General features: G+C 40.8%; 4 protein-coding genes across 4 annotated transcripts; 1 reads left to right on the top strand and 3 right to left on the bottom strand.

The window, feature by feature from the left end:
- Window positions 1–649: 649 nt before the first annotated feature.
- Window positions 650–5736, top strand: znf367 (zinc finger protein 367). The gene is made up of 5 exons (XM_037099005.1): window positions 650–1366; window positions 2229–2379; window positions 2662–2781; window positions 3151–3289; window positions 3428–5736. The coding sequence occupies exons 1-5, from the start codon at window positions 1088–1090 to the stop codon at window positions 3687–3689; spliced, it is 951 nt and encodes a 316-aa protein (XP_036954900.1). The 5' UTR covers window positions 650–1087; the 3' UTR covers window positions 3690–5736.
- Window positions 5737–5799: 63 nt separating this feature from the next.
- On the bottom strand, window positions 5800–9727 carry slc35d2 (solute carrier family 35 member D2). Its single transcript, XM_037099004.1, has 12 exons — window positions 9468–9727; window positions 9307–9340; window positions 9041–9127; window positions 8890–8957; window positions 8738–8809; window positions 8527–8595; window positions 7845–7947; window positions 7153–7245; window positions 7000–7067; window positions 6834–6912; window positions 6528–6610; window positions 5800–6042 (listed from the first exon to the last, which is right to left on the bottom strand). Exons 1-12 carry the CDS (start codon window positions 9593–9595, stop codon window positions 5925–5927), a joined length of 1002 nt encoding a protein of 333 aa, XP_036954899.1. The 5' UTR covers window positions 9596–9727; the 3' UTR covers window positions 5800–5924.
- A 5561-nt stretch (window positions 9728–15288) lies between these two features.
- On the bottom strand, window positions 15289–17142 carry ccl27a (chemokine (C-C motif) ligand 27a). The gene is made up of 3 exons (XM_037098620.1): window positions 16921–17142; window positions 16099–16213; window positions 15289–15931 (listed from the first exon to the last, which is right to left on the bottom strand). The coding sequence occupies exons 1-3, from the start codon at window positions 16982–16984 to the stop codon at window positions 15823–15825; spliced, it is 288 nt and encodes a 95-aa protein (XP_036954515.1). The 5' UTR covers window positions 16985–17142; the 3' UTR covers window positions 15289–15822.
- A 5633-nt stretch (window positions 17143–22775) lies between these two features.
- Window positions 22776–25120, bottom strand: LOC119019574 (arginine vasopressin). The gene is made up of 3 exons (XM_037098315.1): window positions 24638–25120; window positions 23558–23762; window positions 22776–23446 (listed from the first exon to the last, which is right to left on the bottom strand). The coding sequence occupies exons 1-3, from the start codon at window positions 24755–24757 to the stop codon at window positions 23310–23312; spliced, it is 462 nt and encodes a 153-aa protein (XP_036954210.1). The 5' UTR covers window positions 24758–25120; the 3' UTR covers window positions 22776–23309.
- Between the last annotated feature and the right edge of the window lie 615 nt (window positions 25121–25735).

Below are 25735 nucleotides of genomic sequence, written 5' to 3'. Positions count from 1 at the left end.
AGTAACAATGATGTGAGAGACACAGACAGACAGACAGACAGGCTGACAGCAGTGGCTTTTGTTGCACCACAGTGATCAAAATAACTCACTGGACACTCTATTTTAGTTGATATATGGTCAGAAGTTACAGCTGATTTTATCATAAAAATCAAATGTTGACGTTTTCATTTCTAACTCCTTTATATTTGTGTAGAAATACAACATGTAAGTATGCCAAACCTTTTGTAAAACATGCTTAAGGTTTGTTTCCTTGAAAGGAGGAGTGTAAAATAGTGTTTTTATTTCCTAATTTGTACAAACTACATTTCAAGTAACTGTTGGTTTATATTTCTTCTCCTCTCACACAGTACACCCTTTGTTCAAGCACTTCCGCCCCTTAGATGATTACGTAACTTTGGCGCCTGTGAGCCACCGTTTCTTTTCCCTTTAAATTGACCTAAAGTGTAATAACATAAACAGACATCTCAGCGCGGGAAAGAGCCATCTGCTCTCCCACAATGTAAAATTAACCGCCCTTCACTCCCATTGGCTGCGTCGTGGCCGAGCTTGCGCTGCGATCGTCCTCATTGGCCAATCTAGATGTGACGTGAGGGCGCGCGTCAAGTGTTTAAATCAGATTGGATAGAAACGTATCCACCAACCGTTTCCGCACAGAGCGTTCTCTTTTCTCCCTATTGGCCGGCGGGATCTATGCCGTGCTATGATTGGTCACGTGTGGCACGTAGGAGCGGATCCCCGCAGCTGATTGGCTACTGAACGTCTCGGGCGCGATTTTGCAACGCGGGACAACGTTCCTGTGGGCGCACACAGGTCAGTTCTGACGGCCTGCTGCGGCAAGAGGGAAACTTATCATCACCTTCATATCTCACTGTATCTGCGGTGGATACTTGGTAGCGAACAAACGGATCCGAGACTTTTTTCCCTTGCTCCCCTTAGGAAATGAAGGACATATTCACTCCAGACTGAACGGCGCACTGGTTATAACTTTTTTTTCTTTTCTTCTTTTATCAGTTAGAGTTTTAACGTTTACAGTTTTTATTTTTATTTTTTGCTTGCTTCTGCGGAGTATTGACACCCGCCCTGTACAATGGCGGACAACAAGCACCCGCACGTTATTTTCTGCAACGACTCCCCGAAGAGAGTTCTGGTGTCCGTCATCAAGACCACCCCGATAAAACCCCGGAAAGCGGAGGCCCTGACACCGACGAGCCCCGGCTTCAGCGACTTCATGGTCTACCCGTGGAAGTGGGGTGAGAACGCCCACAATGTGACTCTGAGCCCGGGCTCAGTGAGCGGAGCCTCGTCGCCCACCGGGACCCAGACGGCGACGGACGCGGAGACATCTCCGACGCCTGAGCAGATCAGGGTAGGTTTACTTTTATTTATTTATTTTTAATCTTATCCGGCGTGTTTGACACATGTCGCTGCACAGACTGAGCTGTAGGTTAACTCGAGTTAACTCATGTACATTTAGAAGATGTTGACAACGCAGTAATACACAAACAACAGAACATGTATAAGTTATAACAACACTTAGTTTTTTTTTTTTTAAATCATCTTTAAGGACTTGTAGGAGCACGAGCTTGGAGAAGAAGAAGAGTGCACGTGATGCGACAGACTGTTAACATCTTTTTAAAGACACAAACTATCACAAAGTGAGACTTTTGAGAACATTAACACAAGCCTACATGTAAACTAGTGATTTCTCGTATTGTTGCTATTTTAAAAAGGCGACTTTGTGTGTGGAGTTGGCCTGAATATGGCCAAGATGGAGAGTCATTTAAAAAAAACGCCCGCGCATTAGGGTGTGACATGGTGGATTTTAAACCCGAGTTACTTCCTGGTTCTGGAGCAGCTGCTCATACATGACGTCGCGTCGCGCGCCAAAAGTGTAACCGGATGTGAATGAATTATGATGGACGAACGTGCGTCCTGCTACAATGTGACACGTGAGCTCAGCTTAGGATGTGATGCTTGGTATCATGTTGCATTGTATGAATGAAACACAGACCATATTGATTATTGCTCTATAATAACAAATCAATATGAGTTGAAAAGTATATTTACATGAAGTGCTGGTTGCTTGTGTATACATTCTCTATTTATATTCACCATTAACATATTAAAATGTTGTGCTCTGTCTGCCAAATGTGGCTGCTGCTCAGTATGTAGATAAGTTATTGTCTTTGTCCTGTGTCTGTTGCTAATGTAAATTAATCTGTGTTCAGGATGGTATCCGCAGAGGGCGTCCTCGGGCTGACACCGTCCGGGAGCTCATAAGCGAAGGGGAGACTTCGTCCAGCCGCATTCGCTGTAACATCTGCAACCGAGTGTTTCCCAGAGAGAAGTCTCTTCAGGCTCATAAGAGGACACACACAGGTGAGAGGCTCACGGAGGCAGGTTTGGTAATTGTTTTACAATTCAGTGACGAATCAGCTTATGGTTTAAAAGATACTTACCTTGACATGGGTGGACACACTGTGAGTCCATAATGCAATTTTCTCTGCCTTTAAGAAGTAGACAAGGTAATGTCAACAGGGAGAGGTACAACTATGTGCATCTTCAAAAGCATAATTGACCTCCTTATTTCGGTCTTGACAGTATATGTTTAAAAGTAATGTACTATATGAGTAACACCATGTCAATCCCTCATTTCCTCAGGAGAGAGGCCTTATCTGTGTGACTACCCGAATTGTGGGAAAGCGTTTGTCCAGAGTGGTCAGCTGAAGACGCACCAGCGGCTGCACACTGGGGAGAAACCCTTTGTCTGCTCTGAGAAAGGTGGGGTTTTAGAAAAAGACCATACTGTTAAGATGAACAGAGTCTCATGAAAGTGATGTTGATCAGGTTTTAAAAACAACAAGTATTGTTAGCTTTCATTTTGAGGTACTCTGGGTACTTTCCCAGTGGCATGAAATTGGTCTCAGTTTGTGTGACCGACTGGAGCTTTTAACTGGCTTGAGACTTTCGGAAAGTACCCGATAAACACAACTCTGACTGTTTGTTATAATATAAATGTCAAAGCTGAATAAGATTGATCCACTAGTCATACTGTCCTTTCTTAGCACAAGTAAACCACAAGAAGTCATTGGATGAATGTGACCTTTAATGGTTCACAGAATTTATTTATACCTGTTGCTTCCTCTTTAGGATGTGGCAATCGGTTCACACATGCCAATCGTCACTGTCCCAAGCATCCTTTCTCCCGCCTGAAGAGAGAGGAACCAAAGGAGGGCCTGGGGAAGGCCCAGTCTGTGGATAACAAGGCTGTAGCAGAGTGGCTGGCAAAGTAAGTGAACACACAGGATTCCACACTAGAGCTGAAATTGCCTGTTTTGCATAAGGAGCCACAGTTTTGCCTCAAAACCTGTGTTGTGCATTTAGTGTGAATTTCTCTAATGTATTCTACTCTTCTCTGTCCTTGCAGGTACTGGCAAACCCGCGAGCAGCGTGCCCCTACAACCACGAAGGTGAAGCAACAGGGCAAGGCGAGGGCAGAGGACCAGGAGCAGCAGGATCCAATGGAGTTTCTCCAGTCTGATGAAGAAAACGGAGAAGAGGAAGAGGCCATGGAGGAGGAGAAGGGCAGCCAGAGCGGAGGTGCCGCCAAGCGCCGCCTCCAGGAGCAACGGGAGCGTCTCCATGGCGCTCTGGCGCTCATCGAGCTGGCCAACAACCTGTCCGCCTGAACACCCACCTACTTCCCGATCCCCGGATTCCCACTCCCTGCTCCTCGTACCTCCATTCCCAAAATCGCCTTCCTGCAGTATGTGCTGTAGCTAGAGTGTTGTTAAATGCAGATCAATGACTAGTTTAGTTTATTCTATCAAGTTGTAAAGCCAGACTTTGAGAGAGAGCTGAATTGGCCTGAGATCAGTGTTGAGCACAAACATCATCTATCCCCCCACCCACCCCCCACAGCACCAGGAAGGCACAAGCTAAAGCACCTTATTCAGCTTCCATTTTATCCTTTTTAGGCTGCTATAATTGTAGATTTGACAATATGAAGAATGTCTTTCTTTCTCACGTCTTCTGAAGGCAAAGAAAGAGTTATGTTGTAATTTGTTTTGTTTGCACTTTGATGGTAACGAGTTTTTTTTAAAGTATGCTGTGAGTGTCACAGAGTGTGTATGATTGATGTATATATGGATTAAGCTCAGATGGACAGAACGATACAGGGTGTGGTCAAACACGGGAGGCTGCATTCCAGCTGTCTGATGGCCTCTCATCATGCTCCCAAGGTTTCATCTCCAGCATTGCAAGCACAGTATTTCGCTGCCACTGACGACAGCAGTGGTGGTTGAAATGGACTGAGAAAAGCACGCTCAGAGAAGTGTGAATAGGTTGTAAAGGAGTCGAAAACAAGTCAAGGGAGCTGGATCAGTCCGGCATGCAACATTGTTTTTATATGCGAATGAGAGGTGATCATTGCAAGCCTAATCCAGAGGTCTGGTGAGGCACAAGCCTTCAAAAAAATCCAAACTTTGACAGCTTTTCTCATTATTTATACACAATTATATCCACATGACATTACTAGAGACATGCAGGAAAGGTCAAATTCAATTGACTATACTGCCATCTGGATTTAAGTATACAACTAAACATTACAACTAATACTTAAAAAGCTCCAGAGTACTTTTTAGGACATGCCATATTTCAATTTTAACAGCTGTTTTTCATCACAGATACAAGGAACGTGTTTACAACATGCAGGTATAAAGTTGTTTTCCAACTAGACGGGAGATTTTTTTTTTCAATGAACGATGTCCGTCACCTTTTATATTAAAAGCTGGCCGACCAGTTACGATACGGGCATAGCATCATAGTAGTGTGTGGTGCAGCATCTCACTTAAAAGGGTTAAATTATGCGATATTTATTTTACCGTTTTTTTTTTGTTTTGTTTTGTTTTCTAATTAACATTATGTTCAACTATCTGAGAGCCCTGGAATCATTTTGTGTGCAGATAAATATTCTGGCATCAAGTTTTGAGAAACAATTTATCCATTTTAGAATATAAATTTAAATATCCCACTTACTTCGATTTAAGCACTTATAGAACCCTTGTTGAGTCTTGGATTAAGCTTGCAATGTGCTGAAGATTAAATTTGTTGTAGATGACCAAGAAAATGGCACCTGTGTTATTATAAACTGATTTGTGTAGTGCTGGTTGTTTGATTTTGATTTTGATTTTTTTCTCCTTTTATAAAATAACAACACTACGTTCTTCAACACTGTAGAAAGCCTCTCATTACTGCCCTGCCTCCGGTTGTCTCGGGGAAGTCTGATCCGACAACCTGTCTATCACTCTAGCTGAGAAGTTTGAATCTGCCTCTTATTTACAAATTACCCATGTGGAGTTTTCGGTGAAACTGGAAGTTCAGATTTGTTGATAATCAAAACACCAAATGATTTATTGTACCCAATTATAGTATATTTTGAAGCGTTTTCTAACCCTTAGTCTATTTTGTGGTTCGAGAAGAAAGTATGGCATTTAATATATACACATTATGTTTGTTAGAATGTTGAGTGTGCACAATTTGTGGAGAGCTATGAATACCTAGTTTCAGTTTTTCCTGCTAACAATCCTCCCAACAGTTTTCATGTTTGTGACATATGTAGTGCTTGCTTGATAGACATTATGTTACACATTTCAAAAGTAAGATTTCTCTGACAGACTGTCCACACTGTTATATAATTACTGGTCTTCAATAAACATTCACTGAACCTGACCCAGACTTTATACATGTGCCTCTTGTCTTGATTTAGCAATAAAAAAAAAATAGAGAAAGTGTCAGAAATGCATCCAGGAAAAAACATTTCATTTATTTTAAATGAAAAATACTAGTGTAGAAGCAATACAATGCTCCAATATGAAGCAGAATAATGCCACCAAGTGGTGAATGCTAAAATAGCATCCGTTTAGTCAGTACTTCACTGTTGAGTCTTCTGTAATGGCAATCTTCAGCTCCGGCGCTTCAGTGATTCTTGTCAATGCTTTAGTGTTAAAGGTGAGATATGAGTATGCCAGTCCGCCGGACATACTGCAAAGCACAAGATAGAATCACTGAAGTGTTACAAGCTTGATTCCAAAAAAGTCTGGATGCTGTCTACTTGTATTGTGTTCAATACTGGTATGTGTTGAAAAGTATTAGCAAATGATCTCACTCCTATTCATGTTTTACAAAGTGTCCCAACTTTTTTATCAATTCTGGTTGTATCTATTGGGGAATTCAGAGATGAATGATTGCTTATTTTGTGTAATTCAGAGCTGACCTTCTTTGTACTTTCCCACAAGTAGTGGTGTATTTAATTTTTTTTTGTTTATGTGAACAGTTGGGCACTTTTTATAAGACTTTGGTTTTCTGAGTAGCTTTCCCACAAACTGAAAATGAATGTATGAAGAAACATTGTGGCTAGATCATCTAACAATTCCCAGTTGTCGCCGGGCACGGTTCATACTGACATGTTATGAAATTATGATATGAACAGTAGAAAAAAAAACAATAATCCCAGAATATATTCTTACCAAATGCTGAGGCCCAGGAAGTTGGTCCAAGAGAACAGGTAGTCTCCACCCACAAAGATGCCAATATAGGCTACTGCAACATTCTTAAGACAAGTTTAATACAGCGTGTTAGTGGAAACTGGACAAATAGAAAATACATCATAATACAATACATAATTGTTTGAAAATGCAGTGTTTTATTGCAGTGTATTTGATTGTTTATCGCATGCCATCTGATGTTAAATCCAGACCCACGAGCAGGCTAGACCTTTAAGTAGTGTGCGCTCTCTAATCTAAAATTAGTATTTCTTATCAGCGAGCTCTTACCTTTATTGCACCCACTACTGTAGTAGTAAGTGCTGAGTTATAATAGCTGCACAGAACTATGGAATACATCAGCACAAATCTGAAAAAGAGTATTGAAACACTGAGGAAAATAAAGGATTTTTGAGTTGCTAAACTGAACAGTGTGAACTGAATTACAGTGACGTACCCCATGAAGCACGACATGAGGAAACAAACGATAAATGTAGCTTCGACCCAGTCCTCAAATGCAGCTGCCTGTGGGTCAAAACATACAAGGTGGTTGGGAAAAGGGGAATCATACTACCGAAAGATAAAACATTCTTACGTATCCTGCAAGTACCTTGTGTAAATCTCCGGTATATGCACTTGCCAAGACAGTGGGGACGATGATGATTAGTGCATTGTAAAATAAGACACCGTATTTTCCGAGGCCCTTTAGAAGAAAACAAAGAGGAAAATGTAAGATACATTGTGACCAACATTTAACAGACACAGATAATTTGTGGAGATGTAACAAACACAAAACCTGATAAAATGACTGCATGCTAACTCTTGAGACATCTACTTCTATAAACAACAGCTGTCAGAATACAAAGGTGGGGATTTTAAAATAAGTGCTTCAGAAAGTGAACGCAGCCATCGTCCTATTAGAGTTTGCTGTTTAATGTATAGTGTGCATGCGCTACCACGAAAACGATGTGCGTGTTCAAAGTCCTATTTACTTAAAGTTTAAACACACAAAACTAAATCCTCCATCTCTGTTTACACGTGACATGATAATGATCGAAAGCATAATTAGAATATTAGTATACTTAAGCTGTTAGTTAACGTCTGGTCGTTGCTCTCTCGCAAAAAATTTGGGACCAGGAAAAACAGGTTTAACTCTGAAATACAATCTTTATATGTATCTTATCTTGAGGCACTTCATACTGCAGGTAATCACACCCACACAGACAAGTGAGCTGCCATGAAACTGCCGTAAAACACAGCTCTAATCCCTTCTGTTTGTACAGAATGTGAAGGTAATGTTACCTCGATGCCGAGGTTCTTCTTGGTGTACACATTGCTGGCGGCAGTGAAGGCATCGTTGAGCAGGATGAAAGTGTATCCCTCCACGTCGAAGGCCAGGTCAGAACTAGGGGAAAGGGGAAAGATGGAGGGAAAGCACAGGTGTTCTGTCTGCTCTTGGTTCAACTTCATAAGCAATATAGTCACTACTACTGTGTAGTCACTACCAGTGTCCATGATGCATTATGAACGTATATATATGATGCTGTTAGCAATCATAAATATTAAGAATGCTTTGCAACAATAATCATAACACATTATAAAGTACTCTATGATGACTAAAAGTCTTCTTAATTGTAATCCTCCTAGTTGTAATATACATTCATTACTTTATAACACATTGTAATAGCACAATGTGAAAGCACATTGAACCGTATAACATATAATACATATAACTCTGATTTAACACTACAGTAATCCAATACACTAATATTTTGACTGCTTTATAAACATTGGTGTAATAATGACTTAGAGATATTATTAGAAAACATTACAAATATCCACAAGTGCTTATAACAATGAATATATAGCACTGTATGTGCATGAACATGCATTGTAAGTATGTTCATAATGCATTATATGCATGGGATTCATAGAAGGTGCTCCCACAATTGCAATGAAATGAATTAAATAAACATATTTATACCTTGCAGCCACCATGGCGCCGAGGACTATGGTCACAACACTGTACACAAGGCGTTTTGGAAATGTTTTTCTGGGGTGAAAAAGGAACACAGACTGTTTAGATCGAAGCCAAAAGCTCTTGTCTCGTTTAGTTCAACTGGTAAACGTGTAATAAATCTCCCCATTGAAGAGAGCCACATGACACAAAAAGAAGATCCCAACATATGTCTTACCTAAGTATGTATACTTCAAGGATCATTGTCATCAATATGGTGAATTTCCGTAATACTGTGAACATGGGTAAACTGTAAAAGACAACACGAATGAGCGCTGCAATTCCCTCAGGACAGAATCTGCTTCATTGTATGAGATGAACCGGTGATACCTGAGTTTTTTGGTGCTGGCCAGTCCTGTTATATGGTTCCCAACATACAGCAAAGGAAGAGGGAAAATCTGGCAAGAACATAAAAAAGGGCTAGAAACACTATAACGGTCAAAGGATATTAAATGTGATCTGAAACGTGAGTGATGCTTACTTTTAGGAAAATGCTCCGGTCAAAGTCTTGAAACTGGACTGTTTTGCTCAGTTTGGCAGCGTAAAGGACAACGAGAGTGGTGATCATCTGACAGGACCAAAGTGACAGTGAAAGTGTGTGTGTGTGTGTGTGTGTGTGTGTGTGAGAGAGAGAGAGAGAGAGAGAGAGAGAGAGAGAGAGAGAGAGAGAGAGAGAGAGAGAGAGAGAGAGAGAGAGAGAGAGAGAGAGAGCGATGGGGGATACAAACTCACACCTGGACAACTCACCTGGCCGATGCCCAGACACATGTAGGAGGGGAACCTGCACAGAACCACAACATAAACAGCAGCAGACTGAGACTCCATACTGTCTTCTTTCTACGTGTGTGAGCTTCTTCTCCACTGACCCCACTAAGAGACCCGCTCTGTCTGACAGCGCCACAACGTACCTGAAGCCCGTCAGCACGGTTTTGTTCACCACCGTGATAAGAAACGAGCTGCCGGCGTAAAACACAGCGGAGAGGAAGCGGAGGTGCCCGGAGTGCTCAGCCGGCTCCGGACACACTTTGGCGGACATGTTGAGGCACTTCAAAGCACCTGCCGGAGTTTTTGCGAGATGTTCCTCTGAGGCGGGGCAGTTCCTGGTTTTCGGTGAAATCTCTCGATGAGGCTCGAGCTGCACACAGAGTGGGCGGACCTCAACCACAATTGTCATTCGTTTACAGGAAGTCACATGACATCAACACTGGGATACTTTCTTTTCTTTTTTTATGCTTATATATAAAAAAAAAACTTTAGAAGATGTTTCTTTAAACTTTAATTATTTTACAATTAATTCGTTTATAATTTTATTTATTTATTTATTTAGTGTAATATATTTGCTCATGACAATTGAGGCAAAGTGTACTTTTCCACATTCATTCTCTGTTTCATTTTAAATATCTATTTGAAAAAGTAACTTTATTTATAATTAAAGTTACTTTATAATTTGTATTATGACACTGTGTATAGATATATTTCTAGTAGAATGTACATTTCTTACATTTTTATTCTATTTCTATTGTTCTTGCTTAGGCTATATAATTTTTTAATAGTCTTTGGTCTTTTCTAAGACTTTTGATTTGGAGCAGCTCTAACTAAGTATTTCTGATTCTGATTCTGATTATAACAAATCAATTTATTATTATTATTTGTTTAAATTAAACCTATATGTTAATATGACTTATACTGATATTCCAGTTTGCAATGATTCAATGACCACATACGATCATGTGTCATTTAAAACTATTTCTGATGACTGATCATTCAGTTTCAGTGATGGCATGTAACTAAGTACATTTACTCAAGTGCAGTGCTTTAAAAGGGGGTAACACCAGGTAAAGCTGTAAACTGATTAATTGCCTCCACTGATGCTAACAAGAAGCAAACAAAGTGGATCACTCTACTCCAGTTCTTAGATCCGTACACTGGCTTCCTGTCTGTCAAAGAGTAGATTTCACAATCCTGCTGTAGTTTTATAAGGAACTGAATGGTTTAGGCCAGAATACATTTCTGATCTGCTGCTATGTTATGAACCATCCAGACCTCTGAGGTCATCAGGTACAGGTCTGCTTTCAGTCCCGGCAGTCAAAGCTAAACATGGAGAAAGCAGTGCTCCGTTATGTTGCAAAACTCCCAGAAAACTGCAGGTTTGCTTCAACTCTCACCTCTTTCAAATCAAGACTGAAGACCTTTCTGTTTGCTACAGCCTTTTCACTGAACCAATGTCAAGGCTTTGAGCTGCACTGTCCTATTTGTGCTCACTTTACTGTTTCTGAACTTGTTATAATGTTATGTTTGTTGATGTCGCCCTACCTGTTTTTATTGTCTGTTAATGTAGTTTTTAATGCCCCTGTAAAGCACTTTGAGTTGCCTTGTGTCTGACGTGTGCTATACAAATAAATTTGCCTTGCTTTGCCTACGTTGTATTGTGGGTAATGTATGTGTCAGGTTTCTAACAGAAAGAAAAAAAAGGGTAACCCCTCTGGTTCAAGTTCCATTTTGATCATTTGCTTTTTAAACTGTCCAACAGTGTTGCTGGAGTTCAATACTCGATCCTCTGACTTACAAATCAAGGCCTTGCACCTACATTACCCACAATGCAACATTACCACCATCACTGGAGGCAGTTTACCAGATTACATGCAGCTTCTCAGAGCCACAAAAGACTTCATACTTTCACATATGAAGTAGTGATCCCTGTGACTTGAGACTTGTAAAACATACTCTTTACCTACAGTTTTGAGTAAATTTTACATTAGTGTTTTTTTTTTTCATTTTCTGTTACTTCATACTTCTGCTCTACTACATTTTGGAGGTAAATATTGCATAGAGTCTAGTTACACCTTTCAAGCGCTCTCCCTACACTCATCACATTCGTCGGGCCTGTGGGAGACAAATGTTGTGTTTTGGATGAAAACAGAAAGCGTGTTTACAGTGAAACTCTACAGAGCTTCTTTAAGTAGACGTTTTACTCCTTTTACGACAACGCGCAGCCCATTTCTGCTTCACTGTAGACTGAAGAACTGCCTGGTTGTTATCCCAAGTTAAACATTGTTAGGCTACAAGTGGTCATCACGCTTCAGTAAACAGTAACTCTCTGTATGTTGCAACTATAGATCTGCCTTTTGGAGGACAAACTTCTTCATTTTAAGGAAGCACACCCACATTTCTATGCAAATGTGCATATCTCCTGTATACATCTTATAAATAGCAGCTACTTTACTATTATCCCTCACTATCTCGAGGTATTTATAGAGTCAAGCGTTGTAGCAAAGTCATCTGAAGGTGAAGATAAGATCGAACAAAGTGAGTAGGATCGTGTGTTATTTTGAAGCCAGTTTCCTGAGTGAAACTATGTAAGGAGGAAGTACTTCATACAGAACGTGGTGCTACTTTGCCACAGTAGTCAGGAGCTGATTGATGGCTGTATTTCTGGTTTCACCTTACACAAGCGAACACCGATTCATCATTAACCTGTTGCTTATTGACATGCAGATTAGTGGCATATATGCAGACTGGGAGGATTACTACTAATCTAACCTGTCACAACATGAAGTAATGTCACCTGATTACTCTCTGCTACTTTAAAAAATACCAAACATTCAAATAAAGACAAGAGAAAAAACATACAGAGAAGATTTTTATTTCATCATTGTTAAGGATGAAGGCCTGTAATGAGCAAAACATGTAAGATCGTTCTCTATGTATAACAGTTTCCTGCCTTGTTATCAATAAGAAGTAATAAGGAGGTATTTGAAGGACAACTCTTAGTTAACGGCCTGTAGAAGCAGAATATGGTCGAAGACAATAAGGCATAAATAAGTGCTCTAAGTTAACTAATAGAGTCAGTGCACTGCCAATATGAATGTCAATAGGCAACCTGTTAATGTTTGTACTCTAATATGAAGTGTATGAGGTATTTCTACCTTCCTGTAAAGTATGTGGGATTTGTGTTTCAGTGCACACACTGGCCAGTAAAGCTGACTCTGATCAGTCCTCCACTAGAGGGCGCTATTACATCAGACCTGTGGAGTCTTCACAGTTGAAAGAAAAACCTCTTGAGCTGATGAGGTGACAGATAACCACAAGATCTTTCAGTGGATTCATTGTCGGTGAAAGCCTGCTCTCTATTCCGGAACACTTAAGGCTATCCATTTTCAATTTACATTAAAGTTGTAAATAATAATTTGTTCTTTTTCTGACTACGATGATATGTCTTTGATCGGCATTTCAACGCATTGCCCGTTGAGACAACATGAGCCACAGCCAAGCACCCCTGGCTGACAGTGAAATTACTGATGAATAATGATCATATGAAAGTGTCAACAGGAGTTCCATATTGCGCAGCTGTGACATGTTCTCATGAGTTATGGCAACTTGCTGACATCATGGAGCCTGATTGACATTTTTACTGTTCAGATTTGACTTCAGGCCTCTGACAAGGTGGATTGCGTAGGATGCTGCAAACACACATTAAAGGCTCATTGACTGGAGAAACCTGCTCTGACTCGAGTAGTCACATATGAGAAAGTGCTAATTCTTGATTTTATGAGCACAGGTGACTCAGATTGCTAGAGATGTGCTGGAGGTGGTGTTCTGTCGAAACTAAAACATTAATTATTTTTTTAGAAATCAAAACTGCCTGATGCCTGACTCAGGGATGGGCAATGAGATGTTATTGTGGATTGTGATAAGAAACACTTGAAACAGGTTGACTGTGGTGAACTTTAATTATTGGAATAATCGGGTAAATCTTTAATATCCTCACAGGAAGGGCTTGAGGAAGACTCAGTAACTCAACTCAGTAACTTGTTTTCATATTAATTTAGTTTGAATGCATTTAACCAAAATCCTAATCCTGCCACAGTCCACCCTGACCCACATGTACACTTCTTGTCAGGCTGCCGGACTCTGGTGGCTGTAGCGTTTATCACAGCAGCAAAGGAGGAAGTCGGGTGACGTGGCAATAAGTGCAACAATCTCTGCTTCGAGAGGCGGACAGGACAGATGTTGAGTTAACACAAACACCAACCAAAAGTCAACCATAACTAATTTTGACCTGCCAATGGAGTTATATGACGCCACATTCGCCACAAGGTAACTTCAGTAATGTACGTAATATTTGTATGTCAGTAAGTAATGTTGCATAATAAAATGTAGTTAATTTAGCCCAAACCTCAATATTTTCCCAGACCTAACAAAGTAGTTCTGTTGCCTAAGGCTTCCCAAACTGCAAGCGTGAGGTGAAGATGCTCACGTTGTTTCGGGAGTCACAGACAATCAGCCTGTTGAATCCTTCAGGTACGATGACGTGTTGGCCTGTCTGTCACCATGGCCGTAGGTGTGGAAATGCTATGGATTTCAAAGTAAATGCTTTGTGTCATACCAGCAAACTAACACAATATTTGTTTCTTCACCAAATGTGATTCCAGTGTTCCATTTCAAGATTTTTCGACATGTAGCTACATTTCATCCTAAGCCTACCCAGGCTTTAACCCGGCTGTGACTGTAAGTGAACCGTAGTAAGTAATGAACTGGTGTATCACTGTATGTCTCGGTCTTACTGTAATTTCACATTGCCGCTTCTGGATTGTGATAAGATGTCACCAAAATCCATGATTACATACAAGGACACAGTGGGGATTAAGACAAAAATCCAACACATCTGACTAATGATAACTCGTGAATGAAACCTGGAATACTACACAGTGCTACAGCAACGTCAGACAGCCTGAGGCCAGAGTTCCTTTTGTCTGTATCAGTGCACAACCTCAGCCTGAGCAAAGTTTATTTTCTCACTGTCACTTAATACATGCAGCAGGATACTAAAAAACGGGTTTGTTAATAGTATAATGCATTTATTTGAGTCTTGGGTGATATAAGTGTCTGTTTTTGATGCTCTACAACACAGGACATATGATTTTTCTAAAGGCACGCTCAAGAGAAAGTTGATTTTTTTGTGAATTTTTTTTTTCCATCAACACATTTTTTTAAGTTTTATATGCAGCAAACACTTAAAAATGGAACACCGAGGTATCCATCCTCACAACACCAAGGTTAACTTTTACAAAATTTTATCTAAGGATAAAAAAGTACTGATTTGAAAACTTTGAGTAAGAAAATGTTGACGATTTTTACAACCTCAATTGGGCGAAAGATCAAAACTCAAACTACGTCAAAGAAGGTTCGAGATGACAAATGTTTGCGTTCTGTAAAAGATGTCTGCTCGAAATGCATTTAAGTGCGGTACTTGGACTTCTCTGCCACTGATTTTTAAGATGATAGCTCACTGTGGAATGAAACCAAATAAATCATCTTTCCTGAGGGTTTTACAGGCTTTGCCGTGAGCAACAGCTCCTCTTTTGTGGGATTAGTCATGACAGATGAGGGAGTCGGGTCAGGGTTTTCATCAACAGAGGACAAGACAAGACTGAACAAGAAAGATTCCCATCAATCTCGCTTTCATGTCTATAAAGATCTGAAGTAACATTTATGGATTCCTCAGACATATAAAATATCATGTGTATACTTCAGTCCTCTGTCATGACAAAGAACTAACACTTGGCAAATGTGAAACATTTTCACCAAATACAAATTAAACTTAAAAGTATTGACGTGATATTCATACTTCTCCTCTGATGCCCAGTGCCACGCTGAACAATCATCACCTCTACTAAATTAAGAGGCAGACATTAAAAATGACATGGATGAAAAAAAACAACCCATAAATGAAGTTTTACAGAGATTTTATTTTGTCGTTTTTGCATTAATGCAAAGGTGGAAGAAGTGTTCACACCATTTACGAATACCACAATAAAACAATGCTCACAATATCCAACATGTAAGCAGCACTTTAATGTCCAACAGTCCAGGTGGATCTGATTTGAGTGCTCCCTTGTCTACTTTAATCTGAGACACATCATATTTTCATAAACGATCAGGTGTTTTTAATTGAAACCTTATCGTGAAACATCCAAACAACAGCTGTAATAAAGTATATTTCCCTGTGAAATACTGTGGAGTAAAGGTATAAAGGGGTATAGAATGGAACAATACAAGCACCCACAAACTGTACTTTTCACCACTATATAAATCTGGTAACAAGTCACTCCTTTTCACAAGTTGATCTGATATTTTGCATCATCAGCGAAAAACAAAAGAAACAATAATAAGGGCTTCTGTATGACACAAGCTCCTGAAACACCAGCTGTAGAAACACAAGATACACACAATGTTTGTGAAATATATTCATCGCACAGCTCTTCATTGTGTTCTGTGCTTGTTCGGCTTTATCTTCTTCGAAAGCCATTTCACGCGGTCCAACATCTGGGGGTCAGCACAAACCGGCCTGCTCATGCCTTTAACATGCAATCTGTGGACCAACACGGAAAGAAAGTAATGTTTTAGTTTTTAATGACCAGCAAGAAATACTATTCATACTTGATATGGAACCATAATTTAACTTTATGCCTAGAAGTTAATGTCATTGTAATGGCCAGTTTACTAAGAAAATGAAGCATTTCTAACTTCATCACTCACATCAGCGCAGCGATGTCACAGGCGCCGCTGTCCTTCTGCACATCGTATCTTTGAACCTTCCGCAGCAGGCGCACAGGGATGAACGTTTTAGTTGTGATGCAGCATTTTGGGATGCCTGCAATGTGGGAGAAAAGATCCATGTTAACAATATTGGAAACATAAAAATGCAAAAATAAAACAGAATATAGGGATAGACAAGAAGAAGACTGTAATAGCCTGAGGTTTTTATCTAATCTAAATCTCCCAATAAACTTTTTTTTTTTTTCTGGGAAATGTTCCCATTATTACATCTTCAGTTGGCACATTTTCCTCAAGGGCCCAGTAAACTATTTGGGACTTGATTTTGACTTCTTATTTGATACATTAATAACAGATAAAATGGGAGGAAAAATATCTAGAGTTGAACATCTATGCTGGGTACTGCTGAACTGAAGAGGACTGATGTTTTTTGTATTGTGCAACAGAGACAGCAGGATGACAGAAAACTGCCAGTTAAATCAATCAGACCCGTCACATGCTGGAACATGTTTGACACAATCCCTCTAATTTCAGTTTGAAAAAAAAAATACAAAGCAGCTGGATTAAATCAATAAACAGATACAAGAGCAACCACAAAAGGAATGAGATCCTCTGCTTTCCCTACAACACATGCACACACTTCTTTAAACTTTATAGATTCATATGAACAGGCATACTCAACTGTTCTCCCCCCAAGAAATATCCAAATGTACATGTATTTAAAAGAAGGTACATAACTCATCTTCAGATAAAACCCAATGCATTTTTCTTGGTTTTAACATGAGAATGAATCATGATAGTTACCTGCAGTAGAGGTGATGGCCAAAGCACACAGACAGATAACCACAAACGTCACTTTCAGGTCCATGATGGCTGTGGAAATGTGGGGAGAAGATGTCCGGTTGCCATTATATAGCCTGCCGACACACACACATGCACAACTATGGATACCTGTCTATCAACCCTTCCCACCTGCACTGACTCAGCCCATCACTCACTGCGCATGACCGGAGTGTATTCAACACACTGCTGGAGCTGTCACGGAGTGAGCCTGTAATAATGGCAGAGAAAGTGCAGCCAAACGTTTCATTAGCAGCTGTACCTACAGCTGTTTGCGGTGCCAAACAAAGCAAGAGAAGAAAGACCAAACTCAAGAAAGACTGCAAAATAAAAAGAAGATAGATAGCTGGAGGTGAAACGAGAGTCGATGCTGGGAGAGGCTGTTCAAGGATGGACAACTGATGGAGTCGAAGGCCGGAAAACGGACGCCACATTGGCTGTGTCCCCTATTAGACGGGTGGTTTTCGCTTGGAAATGTATTATTATGCTGCATTATGTAGTATAGCTAACATTAGCTCCTTTTATCATTTTTGTATGTATTAGCCCACCATTAATATCGTCAGCTTGTAGCTAACATTAGCTATCTAGGATAGACCACTGCCATATGAAACATATTTAGATGTTTACATGCAGGCCATCGTTAGGACATCAGCCAGACGAGCTGCGTGCGAGAGGCGGACTAAATCTTGTGTCCTACATGTGTGAAAGGTCAAGTCCAGTGTTCAGAGGTCAGGGGAAGATTGCATACATCTGTGAACATCGTGTGCATTGGTATCTATGTGATGTTCATTCATGTAGACTTTGAACTGGAAGTTTTACAAATGTGCTGATGTATCCTATTTCTGTGTCCCATGGTTCACAGCAGAACCTTTTCCTGATGTTTTCCCAGTATCCACTCCGCTAGTCTCACTGACAGGTGAGTGTAACTTGATCGCAACATGGATCAGACCACTCTAATTCATGCATCTGTATGTCACTTTGATGGACAAATTCCATATATACACGTGTCCTTCCTTCATATCAAGTTGGTTGTGCATCAGTTTGCTCTTTCGCAGGGACACAATCCAAAAAGGAATGGCATCGTTTCATTAGCTTCACCAGGAAAATGCTTCAGGTGCTGTTCCTAGCAGTCACATGTTAGCTGCCTGACTATAACATATTAGTAATACATTTTTCAACAAAGTAGACTTTTATTTCATTTCATGATCTGACTGTCAGCTGACCACAGTAGATTGTGGGAAACACACAACACACACATCAACCCCTTTCAAATAATTGCTTACCACCTAAGCTTCTCATCACCCAACAAACTCCAGTCTTCAGTTATTTTGATCATTTCTTTAATAGATAGCAACAGTTCTGACTTGTTTTTGAGAGAATCTATACAATTGATATGCTCCACAAACACTTTATGTCAACATAAACACAATGAAATTCACCTTTATGTCCTGTAAATACGTTTAGTTCTTCATCCTTCCTTCATCCAATTGTCTGCAATTGTTATCATTTTAGCAGACATGACCTTTCAGTCACAGGTGTTGGACAAGTAATGTTGTAAAGTAATATGATATTTAAAGGTCCTTGTAAAGCTGTATGTACTGGCAGATATTCAACTGTGCTTTTCTTTCTACGGGACAATCGCTGCCAAAACAGCACCGACATCAGCAGCCTAACCTGTTGGCCAACACTGATCTGTTTTTATAATCAGTCATGAGTCCTCTGTAGCAGAAGAACTTTAACAGGTTGGTTGTTTATGCTGGAGGTGTAAAGAAAAGACTTTTATCATTTTCAAAATGTATATATTCATGCTATTGACTTGAAGTACTTTACATTTTTCTACTTACTGTGTTTAGTGTTTTGCACCAAAACACAAATTCAAATTGTGAAAAACTACTCGGCATAAATGTAACGTTCTACTTTTGATACCCGCTCACGCGCAATCCTTTGAGCTTGAAGAGCTTCTACACGACGTCTGAACATCCGCTCCTTGACCTGTCGCCCTCCCACGTCAACGGCCTCCGCCTCCACCTCCTTGGACAATGCTGGTTGGCCTCCCGTTGTCTTCTCTGACGTCATGACAACCTTCACTCTGGCGTTTCCTTGTCATCAGAGTCAACGATGCTCTCACCGTTGAAGCTCTGGCATGCATAACATCGTATTATCATGAGTCCAATACAACACTCATGTTTGTCAGTGAATCACTTGGGGGAAACAAAACAGCTTTGCCATATCTAATGTTGCCATAGCCTGCTGTTGCTAGCTAACACCAGTAAGTTAGATTAATATACGCTTTGAGCCCTTGCTGGGTGGTTATGTTCGATGTGATAATATTAGTTGTTTCCTGACAGGTGAATGAGAAATGTGGTAGCTACTTCTAACTGGATGGTACGATACACTCTCCTTCCCACCGCTCGCGAGGACTCTGACTCCATCGGCGGTAATCTGTCAGTGTGCGCTCATGGTTTGGGGGGGATTTGCTTTGGAGAGTGGAGTACATGGAGCAGGGTTTACTGGCTGGACTATGTAATATCTAGCTGGGGCTTGACGTTTTTTTTTTTCCGTTTTACCAACCCCAGCTTTCACCATCGTTGAGCTGAAAGTCTTCATGTCTTTACTTTCGTTTTGAGTGTGACTGTGTGATGAGTGGGCTGTACCGGTATGTGTACTGAGACAGGCTTCAACAGGTTTAATAATACTGACTCTTTAACCGGGATCTCATTTGATTGATGGATAGACAATGGAGGCTTGAAAATGACCACACCCAGAGTCACGAAAGAGAGATTTTATGGGTCACCATTAACCATTAAATGCCAAATTAGCATCAGTGTAAAAAGGAATGGGAGAAATTAGATAAATGTAATTAAAAGAACGCAGGTAACTCATCTTCAGATTCAAACTGACTCAATGCAAGTGTTTTCTTGGTTTTAACACAAGAATTCATCATGTTAGTTGATGGCCAAACCACACAGACAGCTAATCATGAATTTCACTTCAGATCCTTGATGGCAGAGAAAAAGTGGGGAGGAATCGAAGTGTGCAACTGAAATCTGAAGCAAAGAGACACAAAACATCAATCTATGACAGTCATTTCTTTTTCAACTACCATATTCTGTTATTCTACACATTGCACTAGACTTGCATGTCCAGTTTCGAGTCAGTTGGATTCACTGTGTTCAGGGCGTGGCCTTTCCAGTACTGCATTTTTAGGGTCATAATTGGCGTCCCCATTTGGCAAAATGAGGCTCTGGTTTCATGGGAAACGTTTCCTATTATTGGGCCAAGTTTCATGCCTTTCGCTCACTCCAGCTCAAGGCAATAGATGAGGCATGCTGCATACATAGTATAGTGATAATAGACTGACACAAACAAGAGGAGGTTTCAGGCCCTCCGGAGTTTGAGACACGATAATTAAGTAACTACCATGGGAATAATCATTCGACCAGAAGACCTGAGTTCAAGGACATGAACCTGTGGAACGATTAACTCCAAAAGTTAATTATCAATGCGACAGTGAAATCTGATTTGGCAACACAGTCCTCAAATATTAGCAGAGCGGAAGATTGTTGCTATTGATAACGGCTTAACTGGCACACAATAATCCCACACTGGCAAAGATACCAATCTGACGACAAGATGCAACTGTGCAAAAGCTGCAGCTCAGCAGTAAAGACAACATCTCACGTTCATTGTGTTCTCAGGTGTGGCTTGTAAACCTCTTTCGTGCAAACCATACAGTGTAATTATTGCAACAAAAACATCAAACTGTCGCCAAGGGGGAATTTTTATGGTAGCACATCAACAGACTAACTTCTCTGATGTTTATTTTTTCAATGTGGGAAAGTTGTTGATGTGGTACGGGTCAAAACCGTCCAATGAAAAACAGCCTCTGTATGGTGTGTGCAACACTTAACACATGATCCCATGTAAAGCCTTCAAATCACAAGACTTATTTTGTCTGCCTCCTGTCTGAGCAGCACTGCAAGGCTCGGACAAGTTTTTTTGTTTCCTCCCCTTTGTGAATTAAATCTGCTGGATTTGTTTGTTTCTTTAAAACAAGCTGCTGTGGTCTGGTTTGACTGCACTTGCTGGCTTTATGCATTAAAGGTGTGTTGCTCCTGAAAAAACCAAGAAAGAAAGAAACGAAAGAAAGTGAAAGTGTTATGAAACTGTAATGCATTTAGTCATAAACCAGTTGAGGGCTTTCAGAGTAATAGGAAACACTGGAGGCCTCAGTCAGTTTCGCAACAAATTCCCAAAAGATTAAGATGCCACACAAGCACTGAATGAGTCCAAACAGGTAACTGTCAAAATGTGGGACGTTGTGCTTCCTGCTCCAGCTGGATCTGGAACCCGTTACAGACATCTGCCATCACACGAAGTCCTGGCATTAACAAGAGCCTTCAATCATCACACACAAAAGGAACGCGACGATTAAAACTGACAGACTTTCATCTACGCATTTTGGACATGTCGATGCACAACAGAGAAAAATGTGACCTGAAAGAAGATGAAAGGTCTTATCCCACACAAGCATTGTCAATTTATGTTGCAACAACTGATGTGTCTGCTTGTCTATATGTTCTCCAACTATAAGACTAATCCTAGTGTACAGGTAATGGCGGAGACGCATGGACTGTATTCACATTCACGGCATTATCCTACAGTGTCACACTCAGGGTGAGAGGCTCTGTGCAGCTGAGGAGATAATCACAAGTGAAAATCAGGGGGAACATTTTATATTGTTTCAAGGTGAAACGATGTATTTGATAAGCCATTCGCTAACGTTGGCATGCAGCCACTTTTTGACTACATCCTGCCAGTTTCACCTCCAGGCATTAATGAGTGTGTCCAAAATGTGTGTTGTTCCTTTACAGTTAATGTAAGCCTTGTAAATGAACTCTAAAGTGACAGTGCACATCTGGGACACATTTATTTAAGCCGGGAGGTAAAAGGCGCTGGATGTAATCAAACAGTAATGGTTGAATGTTTACGTTAGCAAGTGGCTTATCAAATGTGTTCTTTTACCGTGAAATATGGCAAAAACACCCCTTCAGATTTTCACTAGTTATCATCTGTACAGTTGCAGATCAAGTGGAGAGTAACAACAATTTGTCGTAACAACATCTGAGCTTCCCACCTCGAGTGTGATGTCAGAGGAAAATGGCCGCTGGTCGAATATGGTCTGGTCATTTTGCTCACCCCCCCATAAAAATTGCAACAAACCACCTTGAATCTACCTTAAAAGTACAATATGCGTTGAAAGAATTCAACATTTAACCACAGTTATCTACTGTATGTGAAGGAACAATAGATTCCGTGCAATGAATTCTACGTATTGTGTTGCAAAGTATGTTTAGCATGCTAACCAGCTAGCCCAGTCCTGTTCCAAACTCCTGACTGAGAGCTGCACGGCCAACTGAGCTAACTAGCTAACAGCAGCTCCAGTCAGCAGCAGTTAGCGGTTACTCTAGTGATATGCTGCCCCCCATTAGTATTAAGTGTGAATAATAATAAATTAATGATAACTTCACTTTTAAAACCCCTTTGTTGACCCTCCTTGACCACCATGTCAGTAATATCATTAGTTTCAGCTGGCAGACAAACGAACTTGTGGCGCGATCAAGTAAATGGAAACTGATGAAACAACTTGAAATGACAGATCTCTCAGAAGTAGTTACTATACATATCGGGTCACGAGACATACCCTTTCACTCGCAGTCACGTTTTCATTCACAAACACACACGTGCACACAAGCAGACTCAGATAAACAGGTTTATCAGTGAATCATCTGTAATAATGACAGCAGACAAGGGAAAGGGTTTTTTTTGGCAGCGATTCAGTCTGTATTTTTTTCCCATTTTCAACATACAATAATATTTCAGACACACAAGACATAACTGCTTTATCTTTGTCATTCAGCTGTTGTACATGGCTGACTCTTCAATCTTCAATCTCCAACTTATTTACAGTGTTTTCTGCTACAACCAACTTATTTGAAATGGAGCTCTGAGGCGTGTTTTGAACCCTCATATAGAATACAATTTTGTTTACAGTATGTGCATTAGTATATACATTTTCTTACTGGGAAAAGCATGAATTCTACTTTTGCAAAGCCATTATCGATCCTCCTCTTCCAGAGGATTGGGATAAAAGTGGCCAGTTGCTAAAGTTGAAGTTCACTCTTCTTTCTGTCGTTACAGATACAGAAAAATCACAACAGTGGGGGATTTAAGAGAGAAGAAAGCTCGACTTGGCATTTTATTGGTTCAGGGTTCAAATCTCAAGGCTTATGGTGGATCAGGGATGATGTTCATTCTGCACCTCTGGGCCCTGAGAGTCAGAGGCGACAGTGTCAGTACTCGGTCTGTCCTCTGGTGGCCACATGTAGCAGGCGCAGCAGCAGCTCTGCAGGCGAACTCCCCACAGAGCTGTCAGACGGGTCTGAGGCCTCAACCTCCCCGAGGCAGTCAGAGTCCACCGTGCAGCTCTCTGAGAGGGAGGACAGGAGAGGAACTTCATTCTCATTGTGCCCACAAACAACCAGACAAGGACTTCTTTACTCGTCTAAACATGGCAAAGCTTAATCAAACCAAACTGCACCTGAGTTACAGCAGAGTCCTGAAGCAGCGCAGCGTCCTCCTTCAGAGCCACAGGGTCTCCCTCCCGCCTGGCAGGGGGTGAGCAGGTAGTTCTCCTCCACACAGTGAGCTGTTTCCGGGGAGCCCAGCAGACAGCCGAGGCCCTCCCCGCAGCAGATGTTGGGGCCGAAGCAGCGGCCCCTGTCTCTGGGGCCACACGACATGCACTGGTGGAGGAATTGGATAGATTCAAGAATTAACCAGAAGCTATGAACCAGGTACATTTTTATTTATCTGTTTTTAACGTTATTACTTTATTACATTTTGTCACTGTCTATTCTGATCCTTGTGTATACAACAGGAACAGGCAATACTCAATTCACTCTTCCCTGTCATATACAAACAAAGCTGATAATGGGCATGAGCACAGCCATGAAACTTGAGGAAATGCTGGAAATATTTAGTATATGTTAATATGTATTTCTAATGTGTTTATTTAGCTCGCCTCTGCACTAGAAATCATTGCAAATATACAGTTTTATGATTGACCCATCTACTTTTATGCTCCTAAAAACAGATTTCTTCTGTTTTTTTCCCCCTACTGTTAAAAGGTTGTTTTTTTTTTTTTTGTTAATTTGACAAGTTTTCCCTCTCTTGAATCAATGGTCTAAGGACAGAAGATGTCTCTCGCTGTCTCTCAGATTGTAAATTCCACTGAGGAAATGTGACAAAATAGATTTGATTTGATTTAGCATCTTCTTGAATGACATTGTCCTCAATATATCACGTCTTACTTAACTTAAATTGTTTTTTTTGTTCTTACAAAGTAATCTGGCTGGTTGTTCTTTACACACATCTGAACTCACATTCAACTATATTCAATGTCCCATGTTTTACAGCCTACTTAACATTGCCTTCATTACTAGGCACCAGATTTTCCTGATTTCCCACAGATGATTACTTTATACAATATCAGAATAGGCACACAGACAACTTTGGTAAGTTTCCAATCTCAATACTCCCAAAGAAAATTAAAAAAAAACAAAAAACAAAAAACAAAATCAAAGACAGATGACTTCCCAGAAAGCATAATGGTCCTCACCTGTCTGGTCCCAGCCTCCGGCAGCGCCCGCTTCCCTCCTCGGGGGCAGTTCTGGATGTAGCAGGCGGAGGAGAGCGCGATGAGTCCCAGGACGCACAGGGGGGACAAGGAGTGAGGCATCGCTGCTGGCTGGTTGTGGGTGAGCGCGGCCGCACCTGTTATGTCCTGCTGATGACTGATGACTGATGTCCCGATTCTCCTCACTTATAAGCAGATGGACATGACCTGACGGAAGCGACTGACACTCGCGTTTGACGTCAGCGTCGCTTTCTCTGGCCACATGCGCGCACGCACGCGCGCGCGAAGGACACCGGGCGGAGGTGGCTCTGCATCAGAAGTGTGCCATCTAACAAATCTAACAGCGGTGACAGCACAAGATGCCTTCTTCTGTATTCAAGACTGCGCCACGCTCATTTGGAGTAACTTTTTCTGCATAATCTGGGAGGCAGGGCGCGAGGGTACACACTCCAAAAAAAAAAAAAAAAAACACAACAGCAACGGCTTAATGAAACTCGTGGATAGCTAATTAGATTGATTGCAATAAGCGCGCTGATTAAGTACGTTTCATGACGATCATGCACAAATCAGCTGTCTTTTTTCTTTTCTACCTGACTCACATGCAGGCAACTGTGGCGACCTCAGGGTCACGCCAATTACCCCCCGCTGTGATTCAAAACTGTTAACGAGCACAACAACATTAGCATTTCAGATAAACATAAACATGCGAGGTTCATTATTCACGTCCCTGTGCTGTCGCATGCTCGGGGTTGTGTCTCAGCCATTAGCTGCTGTGATGCTGATTAACATGGAAGAGGGATAAATGGGCAAAGCTGAGCATCAGTGTCAGGGAGTTCTTTAATTAGCATCACAGTCAAATCTAGATGCTTTATTAAAAACATGTGGTCTCATTTTTCTTTCAGTCCACTCCTGAACAATGTGACATTAAGTGTGACAAACTTTTCTTCCAACAAATGAAAATATCTAAGTAAATCTTACAACTAAACTAGTGAAATCAAATTAAAGTTTTATGGTAGATTGATAGTTTTTTTTTTTTTTTTTTACAGTATAAGCCAGAAAAAAGAGCTTCAGCCTGATTCT

Source organism: Acanthopagrus latus, chromosome 5 (genome assembly GCF_904848185.1).
Source record: "Acanthopagrus latus isolate v.2019 chromosome 5, fAcaLat1.1, whole genome shotgun sequence".
Lineage (NCBI taxonomy): Eukaryota > Metazoa > Chordata > Actinopteri > Spariformes > Sparidae > Acanthopagrus > Acanthopagrus latus.
Note: the sequence above shows the minus strand (reverse complement) of the source record. Positions and strands in the feature narration are given on the sequence as shown.

Bases quoted from the DNA above. Each gene is read 5' to 3' on its own strand.
- znf367 (XM_037099005.1), top strand. From the start codon at position 1,088: ATGGCGGACAACAAGCACCCGCACGTTATTTTCTGCAACGACTCCCCG. The intron at 2,782-3,150 runs GTGGGGTTTTAG...CTTCCTCTTTAG, and splicing joins CTTTGTCTGCTCTGAGAAAG to GATGTGGCAATCGGTTCACA. The intron at 3,290-3,427 runs GTAAGTGAACAC...CTGTCCTTGCAG, and splicing joins GTAGCAGAGTGGCTGGCAAA to GTACTGGCAAACCCGCGAGC.
- slc35d2 (XM_037099004.1), bottom strand. From the start codon at position 9,595: ATGTCCGCCAAAGTGTGTCCGGAGCCGGCTGAGCACTCCGGGCACCTC. The intron at 8,958-9,040 runs GTAAGCATCACT...TGTTCTTGCCAG, and splicing joins ACCGGAGCATTTTCCTAAAA to ATTTTCCCTCTTCCTTTGCT. The intron at 8,810-8,889 runs GTATCACCGGTT...TGTCTTTTACAG, and splicing joins GCCAGCACCAAAAAACTCAG to TTTACCCATGTTCACAGTAT.
- ccl27a (XM_037098620.1), bottom strand. From the start codon at position 16,984: ATGGACCTGAAAGTGACGTTTGTGGTTATCTGTCTGTGTGCTTTGGCC. The intron at 16,214-16,920 runs GTAACTATCATG...CCCACATTGCAG, and splicing joins GGCCATCACCTCTACTGCAG to GCATCCCAAAATGCTGCATC. The intron at 15,932-16,098 runs GTGAGTGATGAA...GTTGGTCCACAG, and splicing joins TGTGACATCGCTGCGCTGAT to ATTGCATGTTAAAGGCATGA.
- LOC119019574 (XM_037098315.1), bottom strand. From the start codon at position 24,757: ATGCCTCACTCCTTGTCCCCCCTGTGCGTCCTGGGACTCATCGCGCTC. The intron at 23,763-24,637 runs GTGAGGACCATT...TTCCTCCACCAG, and splicing joins CGGAGGCTGGGACCAGACAG to TGCATGTCGTGTGGCCCCAG. The intron at 23,447-23,557 runs GTGCAGTTTGGT...CCTCCCTCTCAG, and splicing joins AGGACTCTGCTGTAACTCAG to AGAGCTGCACGGTGGACTCT.